Raw genomic sequence first — 24,873 nt, 5'->3', positions numbered from 1 at the left:
AACATCCCTTGTTCTCTGTTTTTCTATATTTGACACTTTCTTATCCTTACGGCGGCAGGGGGTGAACAGCATGTTCCAGGTGTTCCTGACGGGAAACAATTCAGAGTACTTCACCATCTCCCCCACAGCAGTGCAGGGGCGTGCCGACATCAGGATGAGGGTGGCCATGCCACTGGACTTTGAACAGATTCGCAGTTTCAGCTTCTCTGTGAGTTTTAAACTTGTTTGCAGTGTTCTTATAGTGTGCAGCTGAACAGTAGCATGAGACTGGATGCTGGGATACACTCCAGTTTATGTGAGTCTAATAGGAACTACCTCTGTATATGGCACAAGAGAAAACTGCATGAGGGAACAAATAATCAAATAATATACAGGGACCAGGAGGAAGAACATAATAACAATACAGTACTTAACACCACCCACAGCTTTGTAGCTAACATTTATAAAGAAGTGTAATTCCTTTTGAGGAGTCCCACTTGAACAAGTTTTAATCACTGTAAACATCCAGCAGATGAGTTCTGTAAAAAGATACAAAGAATGATAAAGGTTTGATGACCCAGCAGTCAGCGATTGGAGACAGAGCAGCTTCATTGTCCTTCTGTGAGACTCACCTTGAATGAGTTGAGGAGTTCACCCGATTTCTAAGCAGCAAGACTGAATGTTGGTTCATTATGTTTCCTGCAACTTGTTTTTATTTGTTTGGACACAAGGCTCAGTCAGATTGGGGATCACTTTCTCAACACTGCATTCTGTTTGAACAGTGAAATTGGTATTTTGTCACCTCAATTTCCCCCTGAGCCGTTTACAGAACCAGTGGATGCCCTGGTTAGTGTATAATGCAAATTCTTAAACAGGTCAGTTTTTTTTACAACAGAAATGTCTGTGACAAAATAGCAAATAAATCATGTGAAATATTCAGTATAAATAAACCAATGTTAAACATGTGCTGTTTCTTCATTAACTGAATTCTAATGACTTTGGCTACATTAAAGTCTTGTGTGTATAATGTAGTTCTTGTTGTCTCTCCTCAGCTATATGCCAATGAGTCCATGTCTGACCATGTGGGATTTGCCCGAGTCTTCATTGAGCTAATCAATGAGAACGATAACCGGCCCATCTTCAGCAGACCACTGTACAACATCAGCCTTCTTGAGAACACACCCCCCGGTACTTCACTGTTGCGAATCTTGGTAAGTGTCTTAGAAAACCACTGTGAAGTGTCCATACAGCAGAGTCTGTGATAAATTACTCACAGAGTGGCTTCTTGTGATTTATTCCTGAAGATAAATTTCAGTGGAATCCAAAGAGATTACAATAAAACCTGGCTTGCACTAGTAACTTTATGGGGCTTGTTTTATTGGGAATGAATCTTGGTGTGTTTGCCCCATGTGACCCAGTGCTCTCTTGAGACTTTTTCATATGAGTCATGATTTATGGTGAGTCACACCAGGCTGCCTCAGACAAAAGCACAAACAAACAAACACAAAAGAAAAACTAAATTACTTACAGCTCTGAGTGATTGTTAGCTACCACTGTGATCTGGTGTATGTATGATGCTGAATGACCATCTTGGCAGCTTATGCACATCCCTAAATACAATCCTGAGACAACATAATGATGTGAATTACCTGAATAGCAGAAATACATATTTACTGCCAACATAACAGTGAACTAACTCCAACATGGTCATAAAGGCCCGAGTTGTTGGAGTCCAGTGGTGTAATTGCTTACTGTGTAGTCTGTTGTTCTATCAGTTTAGAATAAAGGATTCAGCTGAATACCCTCAAAGCCAGTGCTCATAGTTCACATACGAATTATCATATACTTATTTGCAAGTTGCAAGAAATGCAAGTCATTATAGAAATATCACAGAAATATTGATTTAAACTTAATAACTGTTATCAGATGAGCAAGAAATTCCTCACTTTTCATGTTGGATTTATAAAACAGATGTTGAATATAATGACAGGACCTGTTACATTAATTGCCCGCCCACCCCCCACTCCCCGGCGTTTCTTAGTTTCTTACAGTTGAAGTGTCCACGTCGTCACGCCATTTCATCTCCTCAGAGTCCCAGTATTTAGCAGCTCTCACCCTCGGTCACTGTCCTGGCCAGCAGTCACTGCTCTGACCAGAGCATAAAAAACATCTCAGCCCATCTCCCCATAAGTCTGAATTATTATTCATTACCAGTCATTCCTGTGACAGAACGCCCACAATCCACTAGATACAAGTGCAACACGCACAGTGTGAAAATCAATAGTGTTTATAGACAGGGTTGCTCATGAAATGGAGATTTCAGGGCAGTCTAATACCCGATAACTCTGGCTGATGTTGGAGCATGCAGCCCACCGTAGAATCCTGATGCCGGCTGTGGAGAGTGCATAGGCTGTAAATAGAATGAGATGTGACTCTCGTTGAGGACTGCACTGGCATGGATGGCAGCACCCGTATATTATACACTGTTAGATGAGGGTTTGGATACTCTGACCTGCACACACACACACACATACATGCACACACACAAGCCCTCTGAGATGCCACTAGAGACAAAATACACATACAGATTAAACAGATGTTTCCCACACTCAGCTTGTTTGGCACTGAGGCTGAGAAACACACACACACACAGTAGATAGACCATAATATTCCTGAAAACCCGCAAGGTCAGCACATGGCTAAAACAAGACTAAATTGTTGTTTGGGCTTTTTTCCATTTGTTATCCCATAGGATTATCATTTTCTTCCTAAGTGTGGTCTATGTGTATATTTACTAATGTGTTTGCATGGGCTTGTTTACCTATGTGGGTCTGTCATAAATTGATTTATTAGTAATTCAGACACTAAATTACAATATTTGTAATCCAATGACAATGGCTGAGACTGTTTATTTATATGCTGCAGTCTGATCAAACAAGCCACAGACGCTTCAATCGTGTTTGTGTGAACAATGAGCATTTTATTTTGGGATGGACATCCCATCCGTCTGTTGTTTAAAACAAGTTACTGTAGGAAATCTGTAGTAATGCAAAGAAAGAAGTTATTCCATCAGATTGTTGGAGTTTTGCTTAACATCTTTCTGGCAGGAGTGGGAGTGGAGGTGGAGAAATTATAAAAGGAGTTATGTCAGTCTGATCAGTGTACTGTAAAAATTATAGCATAGAGTGTATAAATTTAAAACAAGGCTTGATCACATTCAGTGAGCTGGAGCACTTCAACCTAGTCCTGTGAGCCACAATCAGGTGAAATAATAAGTTAACATGTCAGTCGCCTCGCTGTGAAGGACAAATTATGTCTTTTGCAAACTGTAAAGCACGTCAAGTTGAAGTGTGATAAAAATGTAGGTGCAACGCCCCTAAGAACTTGTTCCGTTATTAGAAGACTATCATTACATTTCTACTTAGACCAAGTTCATTTTATTCTGTACTTACAGCTCTCTGTAGTCTGTACCTTTGCATTTGATTTGTTCAAATTGTGGGAACCTTTTTATTTTCCGAATACATTCTGTACCTGTCGCAGTCCAGTCAGTCTCTTAAAGCAGTTTAACCTGTCTGCTTGTGTAAGTGCAGAGAACATCTCAAGGCGATACAATATAAGCAGATTGTTAGGCTGAGACCAGCCTCTCAGTGCTCTGTCAGATGGCTGTGAGGTGCAACAGATGGTGGCCAAATTATGTTTTAGTACCAAAAGGGAGGACAACTCCTTCATTCTTAGTCTCTCAAGGTGCTGTGGCCGGCCCTACACACACACACACATACACACACAAATACAAATTCATTACAGGAACAGTTAGACAGTTTGGAAAATACACTCATTCACTCATTTGCATTCTTGCTGAGAGCTGTCACCACTGTCATCACACTCATGTCTGTGCATTAACACTGTAACTAGATGTGAACAGCTCAAAAATGTGCTTTCTTATACTGTATCTTTGAGAAATAGCTAAAGCAAAACCTCCTGTGTTTTTTTGTTTGTTTGTTGTTGTTTTTTTACGTTTTGACTTGATGGGTGAGCTTAAGAAGTACAGGTACAGTAGGATGATTTCTTTACACATCTGGACAGAGCCAAGCCAGCTGTTTCCCACAGCTTCCAGTCTTCTATACCTGCTCTTGCTTCAGTCTTAGCGTGCTGAGTGATATCAATCTACTCCTTTAGCTCTTAGGAAGAAAGAAATTAAACACCTCTCCCAAAATGTCAATCTGTTCCTTTAGATAGTGTTGAAGGTCACCTTTTGTAACTGTTGCACATGTGTGTATTATTAAGTCTTTAGTCACTGAGATCAACTAGTCTCACTGTGGAAAGTAAGTGAGTCATAGTGAAAAGAGAGTGTTTCACAGTCTTAGTAAATGGTCATTTTAGGGCACAATGGCATCAGTTTCAATGAGGAAATTACCCTTGTAAGTGGACTCCATTGTATATCATACCAACAACAGCAGAGAGAATCATCAAATTAAGTTTATGAGAGCGATAATAGTTTCTCTCACAATAAAGCACTTACTTTGGAAAGCTTGGGACATTGCTGTTTCCTCAGCATTTAAGTGCCACTGCAGTTGTCCTCACTATCAGTGGTGGGGTGGAGGTGGTTTGTATGTAAAGAGGGTGGGGTCTGGATAATGTTTATATAATACTTTATACTTATGCTAATTGAAATTATGCATGTTGGTTCCCAGTTGTTTTTAAAAAAGTGCCAAACAAGCAATCTGAAAATGCAATTGAAATGCTTTGTTTAGGTTAATATTCATAGCTCATCTGATCGCAGCTTATGTACAATGTTAGTCAATGCATTACTCAGTGCCCTCTCCTGCATCCCTGTGGATACGTACGCTTAACATACGAGTACACACACATACACATGCACACAGAGGCAGTGGCTGTTTAATATTTATGGTCTGCAGCATTACTTATCATTATAAATATTTATTGTGATTTACTCTTTTGTCTGGGTCCTTTTCTCCCTTCTCTCTGTTTCTGTCTCTTCCTTACCCTGGAGACTTTAGACACCAGCAGCTGCTCGTATCAGCGGAATCGCCCTGATCTTCTCTCTTTGGGTTTCAGAAAATTTGCCTTCTTTCATTTCTTATTTATTGTATGCCCTCGGTTATTGTTGTTTTTTCCCCCTGTCTCCGTTTTACCATTAGATTGCTAATGGTTTTCAGGTGTTGCATTGATTCACTGCGTGTTTCCCTGTCTGTTTCTGCTTGGATTACACTATGTCTAGCTCTGTCTACGCACCAGTCCCTCAGAGGATACGTATGTTGTGCAGGTCTAACATGCATATAGAAGGACAGATTACCTTACTTTTCTTTGCTAGTCTTACTTCTATGAAGTAGATCAGATTCAGTGTTGTTCCTGGGTGGGTCTACGCCTTCTACCAGTGCCGTGCTGTGTGTTTTACAGTCTCTGTGCAGATGCCGTATGTTTGAGGGTGAAGCCACAGGGATAAATCCTTCCAGCAGAAGGTTATAAATTGCAGAGCGGAAGATGTTTCTCTACCACCTCTGTTTAGACAGGCCTTTATGGGGTAATAGTCACAGCACTAATTATAATTCATTATTCTAATAAAAGGGGTGAGGCCTGGCTCTCCTGCTAGTGATAGCTGACATGGAGTCACTGCTAATAATGGGGCATTTATCAAGGATGTTGTGACATTGTGAGACGGGATGTGAAAGGTTGTGTTGGGTAGAGGATAAATCGGTGGGACCTGGGACTGAAGTCTGAACTTTCCCAAGGTTTGTTTACTGTCAGATTTTGTCCATCTGTTTATCTTTCTCTTTCAGGTGAGACTGATTTTATAAAATGCTCTTTATCACTGTGTTGCAGCAGTGAATGGTCAAAAGGTTTCTCACAATTACAGATTAAACAACTAACTAACTTCAACTAATAATTATTTTCCGTATTGCTCAATTTGAAAACATTTTTTTCAGTGACTTGATGAATCTGTAGTCTATAAAAAAATTTGTTCTCAAAACGAGATGGTCAATTTACATTGATATAAAATCTAAAATCGTCATAATTGAGAAGCTGGAACTAAAAAATGTTTATTGGTTTATTTCTTTACATCCCTGAACACCTTACCATACAATAGATAGCATATACATCCACACATACTTGCTTTGTCCTCTCCCTTATATTCAGTGACTGGATGTATTGCACTCTTTACTCTTTATCATTTTCTCCATCCTTCCTGCGCTTGTGCTAATCTCATTTCTTCATCACTGAGGACAGAGGCAGAGAGAGAGACAGGAAACAGAGGGGGAGGACCGAGGCCTGTTGGCAGAGTGAAGCTGCCAGCCACAGAGCTCTGCATTAAGTCTTTTCACTGGCAGCTCAAACTATCTCCAGATTATGCCCACAATACACCCCTCTCTCCGTCTCTCTCTCCACCTCTTTTCTTACTATTCCAAAGGTAGCAGCTGTTTTTTCCAAGTGTTTCACATGTGCATGGAATAATTATAACGCGGCTGTGCACGCATGCAAACTGTAGAATTTATCTTGCAAGCTGTCACGGTGTGCTGTAAAGACATCCACTCCACTTTATTGAACTCCTCTCGTACAAAGGTACACATTGTTAAAAAGTGTTGTTCCTCTCTCTCTCTCCTGCTCTCCCTCTGCCTGGCTGTTATCTGGGTGGTCAGGAGATAATCGAAACAGCCTGTTCAATCCTGTCGGCGGGCAGCAGTCGCTGTGAGCACCCCCACCTGCTTGTTAATGGTTTAGAGAAATAAAGTAGTCATAAACATACATTCGCCAACACCATTATGCTAAAGTGTCCGCAGTAAAAACACACACAGCTCCCATCAACCCCTGCAGGTGCTCTAGGTCACAGCTGGGGGACTGGCAAGAGATGTGACTGGGTCCTTGTTTGATCCAGGTAGGTGAGGGATTTTTCCCCCCTCCCCTGACGAGGTTTTGAGGTTTCGCATCATTTCACGCACCTTTAGCTGCACATGTATGTGTTCGATATAGAACATATATAAATTCACCCGCATTAGTTTAGTCACAGGAGCGCTCCGCGAGAGGCTGCTCATGATGTACGATCATTAATTGGACACATCTCGGGGGGGAAAACCCAAGTGTGGCATCGGAGTTTCAGTGCATTTTCCAGGCTGCTGCTCCGCTCTGAGTCCTGCTATGTCATATTGATCAGAAGTACAAACAGGCTCTGCACAGTCCCATGGCAATTTGTGTTCATAGAAACAGAGACCGAGACGGTCAATGAGAGCAGAGGGAAGACCAGCGCCATAAGAAACAAAAAAGCTACTTAAGGTCATGTTCCCAGCACCTCCTCCTTTCAGTCTTTAGTTGTTCCGTGACTCTTGTCCTCCCCAACACATTTTGGAGCAATTTTTCAAAGCTAAGTGCATGATCAGTTAAATCCATTTTACTTAAGGAGAAGCCCAATGGAAGAGGCGAAATCCACAGTTCGGTGTAATACTGCATTCTGAAGCTCAGCTGTAAAGCTTCAGACAGACCAAGAGCAGTGGGTTGAGTTTGTGGTCTCATACAATGAAATAATGTCAGGACTCGGGAGTGGGTGTCTTTGTGGCCAGACAAGTGGGACAATTACTGCGATCATTACTGTGATCAATAACTATAAATGTGCAGGCATGTCAGTGTTGCTTTAAGGTAGACTTGAAAAGATGTGAACCCTTACCAGTAATTAAATCTACAACAATCTTTTCATTGAATATTTTTTTTTTACGGATTATTACTGAACATTATTTGCAGAGAATTATTTACAGGTGTGTTTCTCATTGAACGTCCATTTCCCATGGTGTCTGTGAGTTCAGTAACAGCAGCAAACTCCCATACTGCTGATCAAGAGACACTTAATTCTGCTGATATGAAGTGCTGCGAAAATACACAAATGCATACAGCATGTTGTGAAATATACTGTATGACATACTTGATGTTCAGCTCTGTGCTTCCGAATCACAGACAGCACAATATGCAGCGTTAGCATGAAAGGGTGCAGATGTATCTGTTCTTTGCATGGCATTGGGAAGCCTTGATCTGTGACTGGTTGTGGCCACTGAAAATGTGAAAGAGAGAGACACGGAGCCTTTAAAAGAGCACGTATGAGTGGAGCTAACCAGAGCTGATAAAGATAACCTGACAACCGTCTCCTCATCATTCTCTCTCCCACAATGATTGTCAGAAACTGGACATCTTCACTCTGGTGGATGTGTGTTTATTATATATTCCAGGTGGTTGTGTTTAGGTGTGAAACACTAAGACACAGGAGGTTGTCTGTGTTTGGATTGAGGGTCATCTCTATTTTGACAGCAGGCTTTGACAGCCAGTAATTGGTTTCCTTTTCTGTGCCTCTCAAAGCTCCTGCAGAAAAAGCAATTTTAGGAGCCAATCAATTCAAATTCCAGCTCACTCCAGATAGAAAAGCCTGTGCAGCTTTAACCCCCCCTCGCTGTCCACAAGATAGCTGGGCTGATAATCTGCTCCTGTACCCTCTCAACTCAACCCTAGCCTAACAACACACACACACACACACACACACACACACACACACACACACACACACACACACACACACACACACACACACACACACACACACACACACACACACTACCCCCTGTCTTCCTGTCACCAGTGAGGGGAAGTTCTCATTTCTGCTTTCTCTTTCTCAATTGAGTGTGATAATGGGGGTTTATACTGTAAGTGGTTGGGGTGCATATTTATATACCTCAAGAATGAACCTGGAAACATTGTGCATCTCTGTCCATGAGTATCCCTTCCACACGCACGCAAACATATGCACCCACACATTCACGCTGTATGCTTTGCATACACAAACACCTCAGTACATGCATCCAATCAGCAGACATATTCAGTCACACTTGCATTAACAGGCATGCAGACACACAAATGAGCGCACCGGTACACAGGTATAGCCACATCAATACCACACACACACAGTTGTGTTTGCCTGCCGGCTTCTCCTCTCTGATGGGAAGAAACACATCATTTAACCAAACTGGTCAACTGAGAACTAATTTCTCTTTTGTAGTTACTGCCTGAGGTCCCTAGGGTTTGCAGAGTTTATATTGGCAATCAGCAGTGCACTGACTCTTTGTGCAGAAACTCCTTAACAACTTAGTTTGGATTTTGATCAGAACACTAACTCTGGTACCTCGGTGCTCTGCTGTTTAGCACATGGGAGCTTTTCACCGCTGCAGTCTGGGCCTCGTATTATCTACAATACACATTGCCATTATCTCATCTCTGGGTGTCTTGACAGTCAGAGAACAGATAATCAGCTAAAATGGTTTCATACAATCTTGGTCAATAGCAAGCACTCACAGCAAAGTGCACCCTCCATATACTTCTTTTGATCCCTGTATCTTTCCAGGTGTTTTGGAGAGTCCATAAAAAGTGTTGTTTTATGAATGCATTAGTTTTGCTTATTTGGAGTGTAAACTATTTATGGCTCTGGCTCATTTATGTACTTTAAATATTTATTGTTATTGTAAGAGAGGTTGTAAGGCACATTAGTTAGGCACATTGCCCAGCTTTATTTCCATGTCATTTCTCTCCTCATTAAGTCGCATACACATTCTCCCTCTCTGCTCACCCACCTCACCAACTGCTCCAACACTTCCAAGTCCCCAACCAAAAAAAGTTTAAGCTGCCATGGTGACGGGGGCACATGTACAGTACCCTGGTGTCAAGGAATCCGGCCCCATGATGTTAAATTACAGCAAATCCCTGACCAATCTCGACCGTCCATCTGCTGCGGGGCCTTCTGTGTCTAAAGTTGAAAGTCTTTGGCAAGCAGTTGGCAAAGTGACTGTGCCGCACTGTCATGGTGATTGTTTGGCTGGAGAAAGGAAGGGAGTGAGTCGGTGAATGATTCTTGGGGGGGTGGGGAGGGAGATGGCTATCGTCTTTCTCTCTTTATTCCTCTTTTTCTCTGGCTCTCTCTCTCTCTCCCCTCGCCGTCGTGGCAAGAGGGGCTTGGCCATGGAGGCAGAGGCAGTATTAGCTCCCAGGCTGAGCCTGGCTCCTGTCACTGCCTCGATAGCTGTCACGCTAACACCCCCACCACTATCATTGGAGCACTTATGGGCCTGTCAGTCACCTGGGAGAGAGGGAGCAAAGGAGGGAAAGAGGCGTCAAGGGGGAAGAGTGTGCCAAGGGAGATATGTAGAGGAGAGTGGAGACAGTGGAGACAGTAGAAACGGAGGCGGAGCTCAGGTTGCAGAGAGGAAAGAGAGGTAAAGAGAGAGGGAAAAAGGCAAAGATAAAGGAGGAAGAGTAGGAGGAGTAGGGGGATGAGGGAGGGATCGGTTAGAATGCAAAAGAGTGAAGGGAATGAGAGTTGAGTGGCATTAAATGATGAGGTCATGGAGACACGGTAGATGAAAAGGGTTAATAAAAGAACCTGACTGGAGTCACAAGTATTTAGTGTCCTGCTCTGTGCTCATTGAGCAGGATGTGCTTCAGTGCATTTGACAACAAAGCGAGGGCCATTTGGACATTAAAAAGAAACATTGATTCACCGTCCAGGACGATGTGGTGGAGGCTCTGTGTGAAATTACAGGCTTGAGCTAAACAGCATGGTGTAATTTTTAGACAGGGGGGAAAAAAACACATTGATAGCTGCAGCCGTTGTTCCATCTGTGAGAAGCAACACACACACACACACACGTATCCATAAATGCATCCGATTTAGAAGGCATAGATATTCCCTAACACACTTAAATGCACACACATATCAACCAAAAAATTGCAGTTCAGTACTAAATGGAACATATTCTGATCTATTCTCTTTGCATACAGCCTCACACACAATTACAAATGCAAAAGCAGATATTTTTCAACACATTATAATGCAGATTTCTCCCGTATATTTTCAAATGTGTGTTTCAACCACATGGACACAAAGTGAGGTTGGTATCAGGGCATGGCTGAATCACAGTGACCGGCAGCGTGGCTGACAGAGCAGACTGCAGACACGTTTGGCCCTTCAACTGACTGCAGAGCCACTGGAGTGAAACTCTATTACAACAGCCTCTCCAGCCGCGATCCATCAGCGCCAGCACAACACCCCATGTGTACACGCCAGTATGTGTGCGCACACGGGCACGCATGTGTTTACAAAGACGGATCGCGTTAATGTGGCATTTCATAAAGCCCAAGATTCCTGAAAGTGTTGTTCTTTATGTGGCATTTGTTTGACACCCCTTTTATCTGCAAAACATATGACGGCAGTTGCTGCTGCGTTTAAGGCAGCAGCAGGTCATGTGGGTGAGGAAAATGTATCAGTTCTCCCATCTGACTTAATCCAGTCAACACCTCTGGAGAGTGAAGCGTGGCTTGCATGTTTTATCATCAAGTCATACATCCATATGCAGCTGTTGGAGTGAGAAACTTAGGAAATGCAAAACTCAGACATGACAGATTATTTTATGCATCATGTCAGAAGATATAGTGTTGTTAACCTCACGCAGGCACACACACAAAAGAGGAATATAACAGTTCCATGAACACAAAAGGAAAGAAACTTTTGTTACCGATAATTGTCGCTAAATCACAGTTTCATTCCGCTCATTGTGAACCAAGTCACAGCACTTTGTCGCTGCCACTCCGTGCCCGTGGTGACTATCAGTACAGCATGAACTTCCCTCACGTCAGTCTTCACAATAGCATTTGAAAAAGACGACAACACTTAATCACGCACTTAAGAGCGACGACTTGATTGAAGAGTTCAGCGTATTATTTGCCCCCTTCATGAAATACATTTGCATATTAATCCTGAAGGAGAACAAAGAGAAAGTTTAACAGGTGAAGTGAAAAGAAAAGAAAGCGAGGAGGAAAAGCAGCACCGATGGTCAACAGAAGCTGAATGTGCTATAAAACTTTATAAGAAAATAAATGTGATTTTGATAATTAACTTGTTCTCCCTTCTCATCTTCTCTACAGGCTACAGACGGAGACGCAGGGACATTTGGGGTTGTCCGTTACTACTTCAGCGACGAGCCAGATCAGTAAGATCCAGTTTCACAGGCATACTCGCTCTGAACAGTTCACACAAACATACAGCCGCATCCATTTTTCATGTATCTGGCCACTTGTGGTTGTTCTGCACTGTTTGTGCCGCGCGGCCTCGCCAGAGACAGCTGAGCTACAACGATATCTGGCACTTTTCTTTACATCTGCTCCCTTCAGGCCACAAATACACACACTCACAGACCCGGAAAAACACACACTCACATTAACCAAGTGTTTCTGTTCGGTTTATTTTGTCATTAGTTGAATTTAACTAGAAGGATTCTGAACACTCATCATTTGATGCACTATAGTAAGGCTTTTATAAAGTCTCTATAAGAAACTATTTACTATTCAGCACATTTTATTAGCAGATAAAAGAAGTGCCAAAAACTCAACAGTAAAAACCAGCCAAACCCTCTCTCTTTTTTTCTCTGATGCCTATGGATTGTTAATGATTTCCCTCTTACAGCATTAATCTTTAATACAATGATATAATGTATTAACACACAAACTGAAATACATTTTTATAATGAGAAAATGATGTCACAATAAACTGACTTTAATTTCACTTTTTTCTTTTTCTTTCTTTCTCTCCCCTAGGTTTTCATTGGATGATGAGACAGGCTGGGTCACCCTGCGGGCCAGTCTGGACTATGAGTTGATGCGGCGTTTCACACTGACCGTGCTGGCGAGGGACGGCGGTGGCGAGGAGACGACGGGGAGGATCCGCGTGAACGTGTTGGACGTCAACGACAACGTGCCGCTCTTCCAGAAGGAGGCGTACGTGGGCTCGCTGAGAGAGAACGAACAGGCGGTCCAGCCGGTGGCGCGAGTCAGGGTGAGACGTGACTTTAAAAACACGCACATTCCTTTAGAGGAAGTTGATCGATTTCAGAGTGATCGATAACGAACAAACTACACCTTCCACAGAGGATCTCATCATGACTCATACACCACAGCCTTTGGTTGCGCTGCCCTCCTCCTCTTTGGTCCCTTCCCCCTCTGTTTGACTATAATCATGCGGCGGTGTGTTTGTGCGGAGAACAGGTTGCCCTGGTGTGTTGGTCATCAGTCACTGCCACACGAGAGGCAGAGGTACACCGGCACAATGGTAACTAATGGCTCAGCGTTTCCTTTGATTGAGCTCTGGAGAGAAATGCTACAATGTCCCTTGTGGCAGTAGGTACAGCTGTGACTGACCCTGGCCCAGTGCACCGTGGTGGCTCGCGTTCACGCCGTGGCAGCTGAGCAGAGGACCGGGCTCAATGCTTGGCTCCCCGTGTTTGATTAGTCTGAGCTAACTTTAAACGCTGCTGATATTAAGCCAGTCACACAATTCTGTATGTCAGCGATATGCCCTGGAACCTAAAATACACACACACCTACGCACGCGCTACTCGGGGAAAACAGGCAGTGAAGGAGGAAAAAGGCTGAAATAGACAGAAGGAGAGGATGTGTTTAGAGACAAAGCAGAGAGAGGCTTTTCAGCTGTTTGCTTCTTTCTTTTCCCAAACAATGCCTGGGAGGTGTGTGCCTCCTACAGTACTTATGCTTTCTAACAGCTAAACCTTTTTTTCCCCCAATTTCTCCACACTTCTTATTCCTTTACTTCCTTTGCTGCTTGTCTATTTGATTTTCTGCCCCTCTAACTTTTCCTACCTTTGAGTGGTAAATGACAATCTAATATGAAAGTGTTTGTCGAAACGTGATATAGGAAGAAGTCTGGAAGATAAAAAAAAAACACAGCTTACTGGGCTGTGGGGGAAGAAAGGTATTGCTTACTCAACATATTTTGGCATTAAATCAAAGAGTAGACATATGCGTGTTATAGAGAGATATAAGTAAGTGTTTCTGACAACCTGTCCAGCCTCTAATGATGCCAGTGAGGCCCAGTAGACTCTCCTCACAGCCGGAGGACTTGTGTTTAAGTTCCTGCCAACTCAAGAATAATGAGGGGGTGTCATCATTGTTGTTTTGGATTAGCCCCGCAAAGTCTGGTTTCATCTGTCCTCTGCCTGCTTGGCTTGTCTTGGCTCGGTTGGTGTTCATCTAGTATTGACGTCTGCGTCACTAATAGCCAGAATCAACCTTAATCTGTCCAATAATATGCCATCCCTGACTGACAGCTTCCTGGCTGCACACATGCACAAGACACACACGCACCCATGCTGTGGAATAATACACATATATATGCACTAAAGCACTGTCTACTGCAGCATCTGTCCTGTCACCTTGCATGTTTTCTTGTGCTACTCACTCAAAACTTCCTCCCTCTGTGGACTGTTGACTGTCACTGAGGCATATGCTAAAGGAACCACCATCCTCCACTCTCCCACCCCTGTCTGCCCACCCACAGGCTACGGATGAGGATTCTCCTCCCAACAACTTCCTGACATACACCATCACTTCAGCCACAGCCTTCCTCAGCTTCTTCAGCATTGTCATGGTGGAGGGCTACGCAGGTACACTCACCTCCAGGAGCATGACGCCACAAGCTTTGATACGATTTCATGTTTTAGTTGTTTGCTATTTGACCTAAAACTTAACTGAGCTGTGATGTCACTGTAGGTCACAAAATCCACTCCACCTTTCTCCATGTGTGTCCCTTGCTCCCCAGTGATCAGCGTGACCAGGCCTCTGGACTATGAGCAGGTTCCCAGAGGGATGATCTACCTGACAGTAATGGCCAAAGACGGTGGAAACCCAGCCCTGAACAGCACCGTCACTGTCACAGTGGAGGTTATTGTAAGTACAACACCGCGACTTACACATGGGCTCAGACATATATACACACTTAAGACACTGCTTTGATGATTGATCACATCTTAAACAGAATAAAATATTAAACAAGACCAACTTTTGTTGACCGCATGTGGTGTTAGGTGTAAAGTTTACAATCATATGGCTCACCTTGTAGTGTGCATATTATGTTGTCTGTGTCCTAACTGCAGCAACCATGGATATGACTCCAACCTACAGCCCTTGACTTTGTATCAACCCCCCTTTCTTTCTCCGATTGCCCTGTCTCTCCCTACTGTACTATCACAACAAAGGCAAGAATGGAAACAAATAAAAGATGAATGAAATTATATCACCACTGGTGATCGATTTAGTACATATCGTAAATATTCAGAGGTCCTGCTTTATCTGGAAAAAATGATGAGGTTCATATTGATTTCACAGTATCACTAAGAGGAAGACAAGTTTTCCCTCTAAGGCAAACCACTCCAGTGTTGTGTCGTTTTATTGATATAAATCCACTAGTAGATGTTATTTGATGTTTAATGTCACTGATATGGATCAGAGGGTTGGATAAGTGTTCTCAGAAACAAAAACAGTTTCAGAGTCAGAGGTCAGTCAGTCCAGTTTAACTCCATCTCTTTCACAGAGGTCACTGAGGTCAGGACAATCTGACCAAATCCCAAAACCAGTAGAGCTTGTCTGTTTTTTTGTTTTTTTTGTCCTGTTCAGCCTCGGGAGGCTGCAAGCATTATAGAAACATGAACAACCATGTTTTTATACATACATGGTCTTGTGTATGTATGGATATATATTATGATACTCACTATTAGCCTACTAGTATCTCAGATTAGATGAACCCTTCTTTAAGTCAGTAGAATTGGCTCTTTTAGAGAGTGTGTATAGTGTATAAATGTTGTTCACCAAGACTCTCAACCTTTAATGAAATGCATGCACTGAAAAGCATTGTAGAATAAAATGTTTTTAATAAATGTGAATTCATCTTTAATAAATAGAACGCCAGCTGCGACAGCCTTGATGTTGGTATTACAACCTATGGGCACTCAGTACTCATTACTACATTATCACAACATTACAGAGCCAGCTATCTTCAAACACGACCTTCATCCTGATGTCAACCACACACTCGTAAAGTTTCATGACTGCGTTTTGCACAGCTGACACTGTTACAGTGACAAAATCTGTCCACAGACAAATCAACATCTGCCAAATTAGACAAAACCACCACACACACACACACACACACACACAGAGGGGAAGGTGCTGGTAATAAGCATAAAAACGAACACAGTCCAGGACATGAATTGATCCCTCATAATCATCTCCAGCTTGCTGTGTAATAGAGTCTCCTTCATGTTTACTGGAGTACGTTGCAGCTTTCTGTTGTCCATGCCTTTTGTGTTTCTATTTATTGTCAATACCGTAATTAAAGATACCAAATATTTATACGGTACACTGCTACAGAAGAGTCTTGTCTTCACTGTCAGTGTGTAAAAATCCTTTGAACCGTCCCAATTAACAGTAACAGTGTTTGTTTTTTGCTTCCAAAGCAGGGCCTTAAAAAGTTTAAAAAAAATGTGTTTCTTGATAACTATTTTCCTCCTACCTGAATTTTTTTCTAATTCAAGACTTTTATATAAAGCCTCACAGTCGGGTGTTTTTTCTGAAAGAATCTAATGACTCTCTTGGTGCCGCAGCAGACAGACACACCCTGTGACACAATGCTTACAGTCTCCCCACGTTCAAAGGCATGATCTCAGATGTGACTCTGAAAAACTTTCGGGCCTTAGACTTGTGCCCCCAGAGGAACTTGTGGAGCTGCTACATCAGATATTCTGAGGAAAGACAAAGTTGTCTTTCATTTGTTTAAATGCTGATCCGTTGTGTGACAGGTGTCAGGCTGCTCACGCTAGATTGTTTCACATGTCTCTGGCTTAACTTCCATATTGCGTTTCATTGTTTTATGTTATTATGAGTATCTTCTGATCCATGTCTGACTGCAGCTTTGTTTGCATTTTTATCACAGACTGTGCAGCTATCTGAGCTTCCAGTTCAGTTGCTTTCGTCAGTCTTATCGCTAAATGTCTTATTTTAAGGCAGTGAAAAAAGTCACAGCCATCTGCACACATAGACAGAGGGAGAAGACAGCGGTTCAGAGCTGATTTTAAATACTAAAGACTTGCTGCTGTTTCTGTTGCTTTTAATTTTGACCTCTCTTCTGTAAATCTTTTTTCTCGTGTATAAAATACCATGTCATGATATGATGCACTGTTACATGGGTGATTTTATTGAATGTGTTACCTTTAATATGTTTTTCCATATTAATGTCTGAATTATCATTGATTTAAAATGTGACATGACATGATACGCATAAGAAGTCACATAATAGATTTTGTCTTGTTTGGATACACAATGAGGAATTTAAACTACCATTTGGTACATGATCAACCACAGCTTTTTGCCTTTCTACAGTGCAGCATTAGCACAGTATGGTCTTATCTCTATTTGTGATAATGTGTCGCATCCCCCTAGAGTATTTTGTGGTCAAATGTTTAAAACAAAAGTAGTTAGGCAAGTCTTGCTTTCAGACTTGCTCACAATAGATCACAAATAATTTCCTTTACAGAAATGATGTATTGTCTATACAATAAAAGTTGTAACACACGGATAGTATAGTTTGAACTATAGATGAGAAAACTAATCTAAACCCTCTGTGATATGGTGAACAACCTCTGTAGCAGATCATGTCATGTAATCCTTTCAATGATTTTGTCCGCTCCCTTGTTTTTTTCTGTTAACTTTGAAATAGTATACATGAATGTTGATCTTTGCTAAGATACTATACCATCCTATAAATACAACAGTAAAAGTATAATGAGCGACCAGAGCTCATAAACAGTATATGTACTGGCTCTAAGATCATTTCCCCTGATAGACATCCATTATACATGGAACTTTTTAGTCATAAAAGAAGAAATGACAGTATAGAATAGATTAATCCAGCTGGAATATCCTTTGATATGCAAGGCCAGAAAGCATATCTATATACGTTTTACATGAGGGAGAAATGCTGTGTAAGACAATGAAGAGATCAATGCGAGAATGCAAAAATCCAACAGGGAGAGATGTGCACAATTCAGTATTCCCTCTCTGTCCCTGTATCGCTCTCTCTGTCCTCCACAGTGTCATGACTCACACCACAGGGGTTTATCAGTCACTGGCAGCAATACACACACACAATGCTTCACGCCAGTGTAACACACAGAGCCCAGATAGATAATGGTGCCAGTGACTGTTGTTTAAGTGTTAACATTTCTCAGCAGCTCAAACAGTAGGGAGCCTCTCTGCAAATAGCCACACAACTGGATGCGTTGGTGTGAAATGGAGTCTAATTCAATGAGTGGGAGGTTGTGAGAAATCTAAATGCTCTGGGGAAGTCCACATGACAGTGGATGCTGTTCCACGTTGCCGCCATTCACTGGCTGTCAAATTACAGGTCTTGATCACCCTTTGTTTGAGGGGATTCCATAAATAATAATGTTTGGAATGGTTTCCTTGTCTATCATTCAGCTTTTGTGTGATCCTAGTAGTCTACACTAGTTACTTAGTTTATCTAATTGCATTTACTGTTGAATAAACTGTCTAGATATGGTGTTTTACTATGTAAAACATTTCCTCCTCAATCTTTTAATTCCCACATATGTTAATTTCACTGCTAATGTGTGTTGACAGCTTCAAACCCTTTTTAGTTTGGTTTTCAAAGCATCATTTGCATTTTCACATTGTTTAGCCCATTTGATTTGAGCAGTTGTTGATGTTTATACCTCCAGGATGAAAATGACAACCCACCAGAGTTCAGCAAGCCGTCCTACATCGTCAAAATCCCAGAGAACATTATTGCTGGTGAGTCAATTTATACATTTGGGGTTACAGTTTAGTTGCTACAACACATTTTCTGGTGTGTGCAACCAACACAGCTCTTCAGTGCTCCCAACAGCTCAGTGTGTAGCACATACAGGAGAGTTCCCTCTTGCTTGAATGGCCTTGCTATCAGTGAATTCACCAATAGCCTTGCTTTCTTGGGGGCATATTTTTTATCTTTTATCTTATTTGCTGTCTGGCCTCTACTGTCTTATTTGTTGTGATTTTGCATCATGTTTTTAAATGCTCAGTAAGAATGCAGAGTGTTGACTATTCAAGGCAAAATCACTGGCTGCTATATTCATTCTCATGCATGCATTCAAAAGTCTCTTTTATCCCAGACAATAGATTAGTTTCTGTCGCTACAGGGAAATGAGATATTTGACCGCCCCTTTCTCTCTCTGAGCTCCGGCAGACGGACGCTGGCCACTTTATGTGTTTCGGGCCCTGATTTGAAGGAGCACACAGCTCAGGCCAGGGCTGAGGTTTAGAGGACTACCGGCTAAAGTGCTTGGCCGAGCTCGGCTGAGCTGAGGGCCTAAGGCTTGGGCTACAAGGCTGAGCTCAGGGCTAGCCCTGCGGCTCTGGCTAGCCTCTCATCCCCATGCCTGCCTGGGTATTGATCAGGACGGTGCCAAGTATGGGCTGTGCCAAACAAGCTGATAATCCACTAATCCATAAACCCACTCACTGCCATGCCATCAGTTGAGCTGTGGATGGGGGCGGTGAAGAAATTAGCTCTGTGAATGCCATTTCAGTCTGTCTCTGCAGCTTGTCTCTGTCTGTCTTTCCTCTTTACTAGACTTCACATATTTTCCCCGTGACTCCGTCTCTCAGTTCACCCCCCGCTCCCCCTCATTCTCCCACTCTGTGAGTTGTAACTTTCTTTCTGTCTAACTCCTTTCATCCCTCCCTCTCCTCTACAGGGGCAACTGTGCTGCTTGTGAATGCTACTGATTTGGACGCCTCCCGGGAGTTCGGCCAGGCCTCACTCATCTACTCCCTGGAGGGCTCCTCTCAGTTCCGTCTCAACTCACGCTCAGGTGGGTGTATGCGTGTGTGTGTGTGTGTGTGTGCAGTGTGCATGTGCATGTATCCCTTATTGTACAAGTGTACAGTGTATTTCACTTATTTTATTTTCTATAAATAACAGACAAGTAAGGCTTGATTTTAGATTTTTATTTTGAATTTTGACTGAAACTATTTTCTTTTAGATCATTTTTGCTTTTAATTAGGGCCGGGACTTTAACGCATTAATTACGATTAATTAACTACACAAAAATTAACGCGTTAAAAAAAATTAACGCATTTTAATCGCACTTATTAAAAAAAAATATTATTTTTTTTTTTCTATTTTTTTTCATTTTTTTTTTTTTTTCTCTCACGTGTGTCTACGTGCGGTGCGCCCGCACGCGAGAGAGGCGGCAGTTTGAGAGGCTGACTGGCAGAGAAGAGAGCTGGTGAAACGCTAGCATGGTTATTTAAAACACCATCTCTGATCTCTGCCTGCACATAGATACACAGACACGGGCGCACGCTAAATGCGCTATAAAGCGCTAATTGCTCAGCTGCAGCGCTATATCTATGACCTGTCACTGTCACAGGTGCATCTCATCTCATTATGATAGGACTTCACCCTCAGAGCTCTGTCTTCAGACTGTCCTGACCTGTCCCTGAACATCACACAGGGACAACATGGAGCTGCCTGTGTGATTGGTTACTGAGTTTTATTAATGTTTACATCAGGCTGAGTTCAACAAATCAGTTTCTGCTACTGTGATTTAAGTAGCCTAGTTAAATACTACAGTAATCATCATAGTGTATTGGAAGGAAAGACCATTTAATCTGTATGTATCAAATATTGATTAATTAATTAATCGATAATTTGCATCCCTAGTCTGTTGGTCTTGGTTAAGTACCACCTTGAATGCTTAAGCTTATGTATTCAGTCATTCAATGGTATACTAAATCCATGTGGAAAAAAAATGCTTCTCACTGTTCTCAGGTCAAATATTTATATGCGATTAAAATGCGATTAATGGCGATTAATTAATTACAAAGCCTCTGATTAATTTGATTATTTTTTTTAATCGAGTCCCAGCCCTACTTTTAATGCTTTGCCTTGAAATGAAAATGTTCAGCATCTCTTTATTTAGATCTGTGTGCGAAATACGTTTTTATGTTTATCTTTTACAGCTCTCTATTTTGTTTATATTCACATAATGGCTGGGTTGTCCTTACATTGTGTTCCTATCACTCAGCCCAGAGACATTAAAGGCTGTTTGTAAAACTGAGTTGATTCACTCTGACTTTTAACTCAATTCATCCTGACATGAGAAGCTGCTTTGTAATGGCACCTGCCCATCATTTGGATGCTCCCAGTTGGTGCATTTTTTTTTTTTAACATGTTTTTGATCTGATTCCCTGTGTGTTTCAGGAGAGATCACCACCACAGCCCTGCTGGACCGTGAACTGAAGTTAGAGTACATCCTAATAGTCAGAGCCGTGGATGGAGGGGTGGGCCCTCAGCAAAAGACTGGCATCGCTACGGTAACAACTTCATCATTCAACTGACCCTATCTTCAGCTGTCAGAAAAAAACAAATTTACAACTCCTTATCCTTTTGGGTATAATAATAATATTCCACTGTTGTACTATGACTTTTTGATTCAAGGCAAAATCATACTTTTATATAAGTGAGATCATAAACAAGTTGTTTATCATTGACTTTATTTCCCACTTTCTCTCTCCCACTTTGATTAGGTGAACATTACCATCCTGGACATTAATGACAATGCACCAATGTGGAGGGATGAGCCATACCATGCAAACGTAGTGGAGATGAGCCCAATAAACACGGATGTTATCTCTGTGAGTGCACGTAGCTCAACTTAACCTGGTGATTAGCTTAGACAGTTAATTAGATGGTTATTTAAATGGTCTGGGAAACAACGCAAATGAACACACTGGAATAATAAGTCTGGCACTTGTTAGTTGTTCCGAGTATGATGTTTATGATGTTTTTCACATTAGGAATTAACTTGGTCAAATGTTAAGAGGGTCCAGATTTCTTGGAGTGTTTTTTTTTTGTTTGTTTTTTTCAGTTTTAATTCATTAATTTTAGGCTGTGGTTTAATTTGACTACTTTGGGATTGCAAACTTGAATCAGGCAAAAGGTGTGGTTTTTAATTTAAAAAAAACACACCTGAGTGGATATTTTTTTCTTGATGATCACTAAAGGCATACTGTACTGTACATACAAACAGGGCACATTGAGGGTTGTGTACACCTGCCCTATTGATCGACAAATAATCATTACCGTGCTGGTAATCACAAAGTAAACATTCTAATACTACCCCAAACTCTCTCATTGTCCTGCCGGTGTCTTTGGCAGTGTGTTGTTGTTAATTAAGTCCTGATTGTCCATTAATTAAAGAGGCGTCAGTGAGTGTAATTAAGGGAGTCCGATTGCTAATTAAAATGTAGCCTGCAGTCATACGCATAGGAAATTATTCAGCTGCGAGGCACAGAAGAAAGTGAGAACCCGTCTTACGGAGCAGGAAAGAGGAATGGAGAGAGGGCGAGGAAAGAGAAGTGAAGTGTTGGGCTGCTAAAATGTTGCTCCATTTTCCACTTATTCCTGTTCTCTTGTAGCCATTCCTCAGTTGAGTTCATTCATGGTGCATCCAGTGATGCGATGCATACTGTATGTGACTCTCCGTGCTCAGTGGACAGACACTGTTGCCCCTATGACCATTTTTCAATAAAATGGACCACCCAGGCTTACAGTCCTGTAATTGGCCCCAGTGTAGCCCTGGCCCAGCCAGTGTTTCCATGGTGACAAGGGGCCACATGCTGAGTCCTCCTGGAGGTGTCCAGCGAGCCGATGAATTTGGTAGCTGTGCCCAGTGCAAGGATCAGCCCACTCAAATATCAGAGCGCCCCACCATCGCCACTGCAGCCTTTTACACTCAGCACCTATGTACTCACACACACACACACACATGTACACACACACGGTACCTTCTGGTATCTTTTCGGCCAATCAGCAGTCAGTCCACAGCTACAGTTTCTATAGACTCGGCTAATATATTTTCCTCACTCCTCTTTAATGTTCCCCTCTCAGGCCAGAATTGATTGGTTCAACTGGCACTTCCCCACATCCTATATCACCTACTTTTGTGCAGTTGCTAAACAATGGGCCTCTGAGATGCCTACCTACTATGTCCGCTTAATAATTAAATACCTGGAAGACCTTTGTTCCTCTAATGACCAATTAACCAGTTTCCAGCGTTTTTAGTCAGCGCACTGAATAATTGATCAGCTCTTTAAAAATCAGCCAGTGTTTTAGTCGTGCTCCCGGCTTCACGCATTCATCACCCGTTGCCACTTTGTGTCAGAAAAGAGACGTTACCATTTTTCTTTTAGCTGACTGATGTGTTAGAGCAGTTGGAAAGTGTTGCATGTGTGAAGATGCTCTGGGGGTGAGGTGTTCTCATTACTATTACCATTATTATTATGATTATGTTTGTCTCTGATGTTACCTCTTTGGTCTTCTCTATCCTCTCATTATGTCTTCAATCCTTCCCACCTCAGTTACACTTTCATCAAACTGAATACTGTAACATGACATGAGGATTCTTATGTGGTCAAGCAAGCAATGGGAATTTTACCTTAAGTCGAACAAGGATTGTAGAAGGAGTTCATGCCAGAGAAACTATTTAGAAACTTTTCCCTGTGGTTCCCCTCTCCAGGTGTTGGCACTGGACCCCGACAATGGGGAAAATGGGACAGTGGTTTACAGCATCAGTCCAGAAAACCCCTTCTACACCCTCAACAGCAGCACAGGGAAGATTCGCACCAGTGGGGTAACCCTGGACAGGGAAAGCTCCGACCCCAAGGACGCAGTGCTCATGAGAACCATTATCATCTCAGCTGTCGACCGTGAGTAGTGTGTATGTCTGTGACTGGTTTTTTTCTCAGCCATGAAACACCAAAACATCTGTAAGCAAGCACAAATTGCATTATATCATTTTCAGTGAGAGCTTTCAATTCTGAGCAGTTACCCTCTTTCTCCAAGCATCATTCCTCAAGTTTTATATTGACCATGAAACTTTTTACTGTGGCTAATAAACTCCTTTGACCGTGAGATGTGGGGTGTGTGTGTGTTTGTCTTAATGTGTCCCTCTGACGCCCCCCTTAGGTGGAACACCTCCACTACGTGCATCAGCAAGCACCACGGTATTTGTCAACCTGCTGGATCTCAATGACAATGACCCAACCTTCCTCAACCTGCCCTTTGTGGCTGAAGTGCCAGAGGGACTTCCTATTGGATCCTCTCTTTTTAAGGTAACATATAAGAATATGTGATTGCATTAGAAAAAGGACAAAAAAGTCATAATTTTAGATTTTAGAGGTGAAAATTTGCTTAACAATTACAATTTAGTACAGGGTCTATTATTATTCATTACAAAATGCTCCAAAGAAACTTATATTGACTGAATATTTTCAGATGAAATTGAACAATAATTCATATAATTATTTAGTCAGCATTAATTAATATAGCTTGTGTATTTTTCTCGAAGCAGTAGTCGAAGTGTCAGAGGAACACTGGAGATGAATGGTTTTCTGATGTGATGTTTCCCCTCTAGGTCCAGGTGGAGGATCCAGATGAAGATAAGAACGGTTTGATCACAATGGCGTTGCAGATGGGTATGCCTCGCCTCGACTTCTACCTGAACACCACCAACGGCATTCTCACCTCCACAGCAGTCCTGGACCGTGAGCAGATTGGACAGTACCATTTGAGGATTATTGCCTACGATGCTGGAAAGTTCCCTCGCACGTCCACCTCAACCCTCACTGTCACAGGTGAGCGTCTGTGGCTGATGATGACAAAATGGATTTGATTTCCCTTTTGCTCTCTCTGAAATTACCGCACATATGAGACTGCCAAGCCACGGTATGACTAGATTCTGGGTGACGTGAGGGGTTACTTCAATATGACAGATAGTTAACCACCGACTTCTCAGGGAGCTGCTTAGAAAGATGCTGCCACCTGCTGGTGGCTTGTGGGAGAGAAGAAAAAAAGGACGATTGGTTTGGATAGTGTTAACATGATAGGAAGGAATGGAAAACTTGAATCAGGTTTTTGGGCATTTCTCAAATGAATCATATGAG

At 42.2% G+C, this 24,873-nt stretch overlaps 1 protein-coding gene across 1 annotated transcript in view; it reads left to right on the top strand.

Annotated features, from left to right (window-relative positions):
- The window catches only part of cdh23 (cadherin-related 23), a gene marked incomplete at both ends in the record, with an annotated part of 141,460 nt that overhangs the window by 78,943 nt on the left and 37,644 nt on the right, over window positions 1–24,873 (top strand). Inside the window, 13 exons of the mRNA XM_083987632.1 lie at window positions 59–208; window positions 1,032–1,190; window positions 11,944–12,008; window positions 12,613–12,850; window positions 14,369–14,474; window positions 14,630–14,757; window positions 18,603–18,675; window positions 19,620–19,736; window positions 21,131–21,243; window positions 21,457–21,564; window positions 23,448–23,637; window positions 23,897–24,042; window positions 24,345–24,564. Coding sequence (XP_083843758.1) covers window positions 59–208; window positions 1,032–1,190; window positions 11,944–12,008; window positions 12,613–12,850; window positions 14,369–14,474; window positions 14,630–14,757; window positions 18,603–18,675; window positions 19,620–19,736; window positions 21,131–21,243; window positions 21,457–21,564; window positions 23,448–23,637; window positions 23,897–24,042; window positions 24,345–24,564 — 1,813 coding nt within the window. The remainder of the gene's footprint in view (window positions 1–58; window positions 209–1,031; window positions 1,191–11,943; window positions 12,009–12,612; window positions 12,851–14,368; window positions 14,475–14,629; window positions 14,758–18,602; window positions 18,676–19,619; window positions 19,737–21,130; window positions 21,244–21,456; window positions 21,565–23,447; window positions 23,638–23,896; window positions 24,043–24,344; window positions 24,565–24,873) is intronic.

This window comes from Trachurus trachurus (genome assembly GCF_905171665.1).
Source record: "Trachurus trachurus genome assembly, chromosome: 15".
Taxonomy (NCBI): Eukaryota; Metazoa; Chordata; class Actinopteri; order Carangiformes; family Carangidae; genus Trachurus; species Trachurus trachurus.
This window is presented reverse-complemented; position numbering and strand designations above follow the sequence as displayed.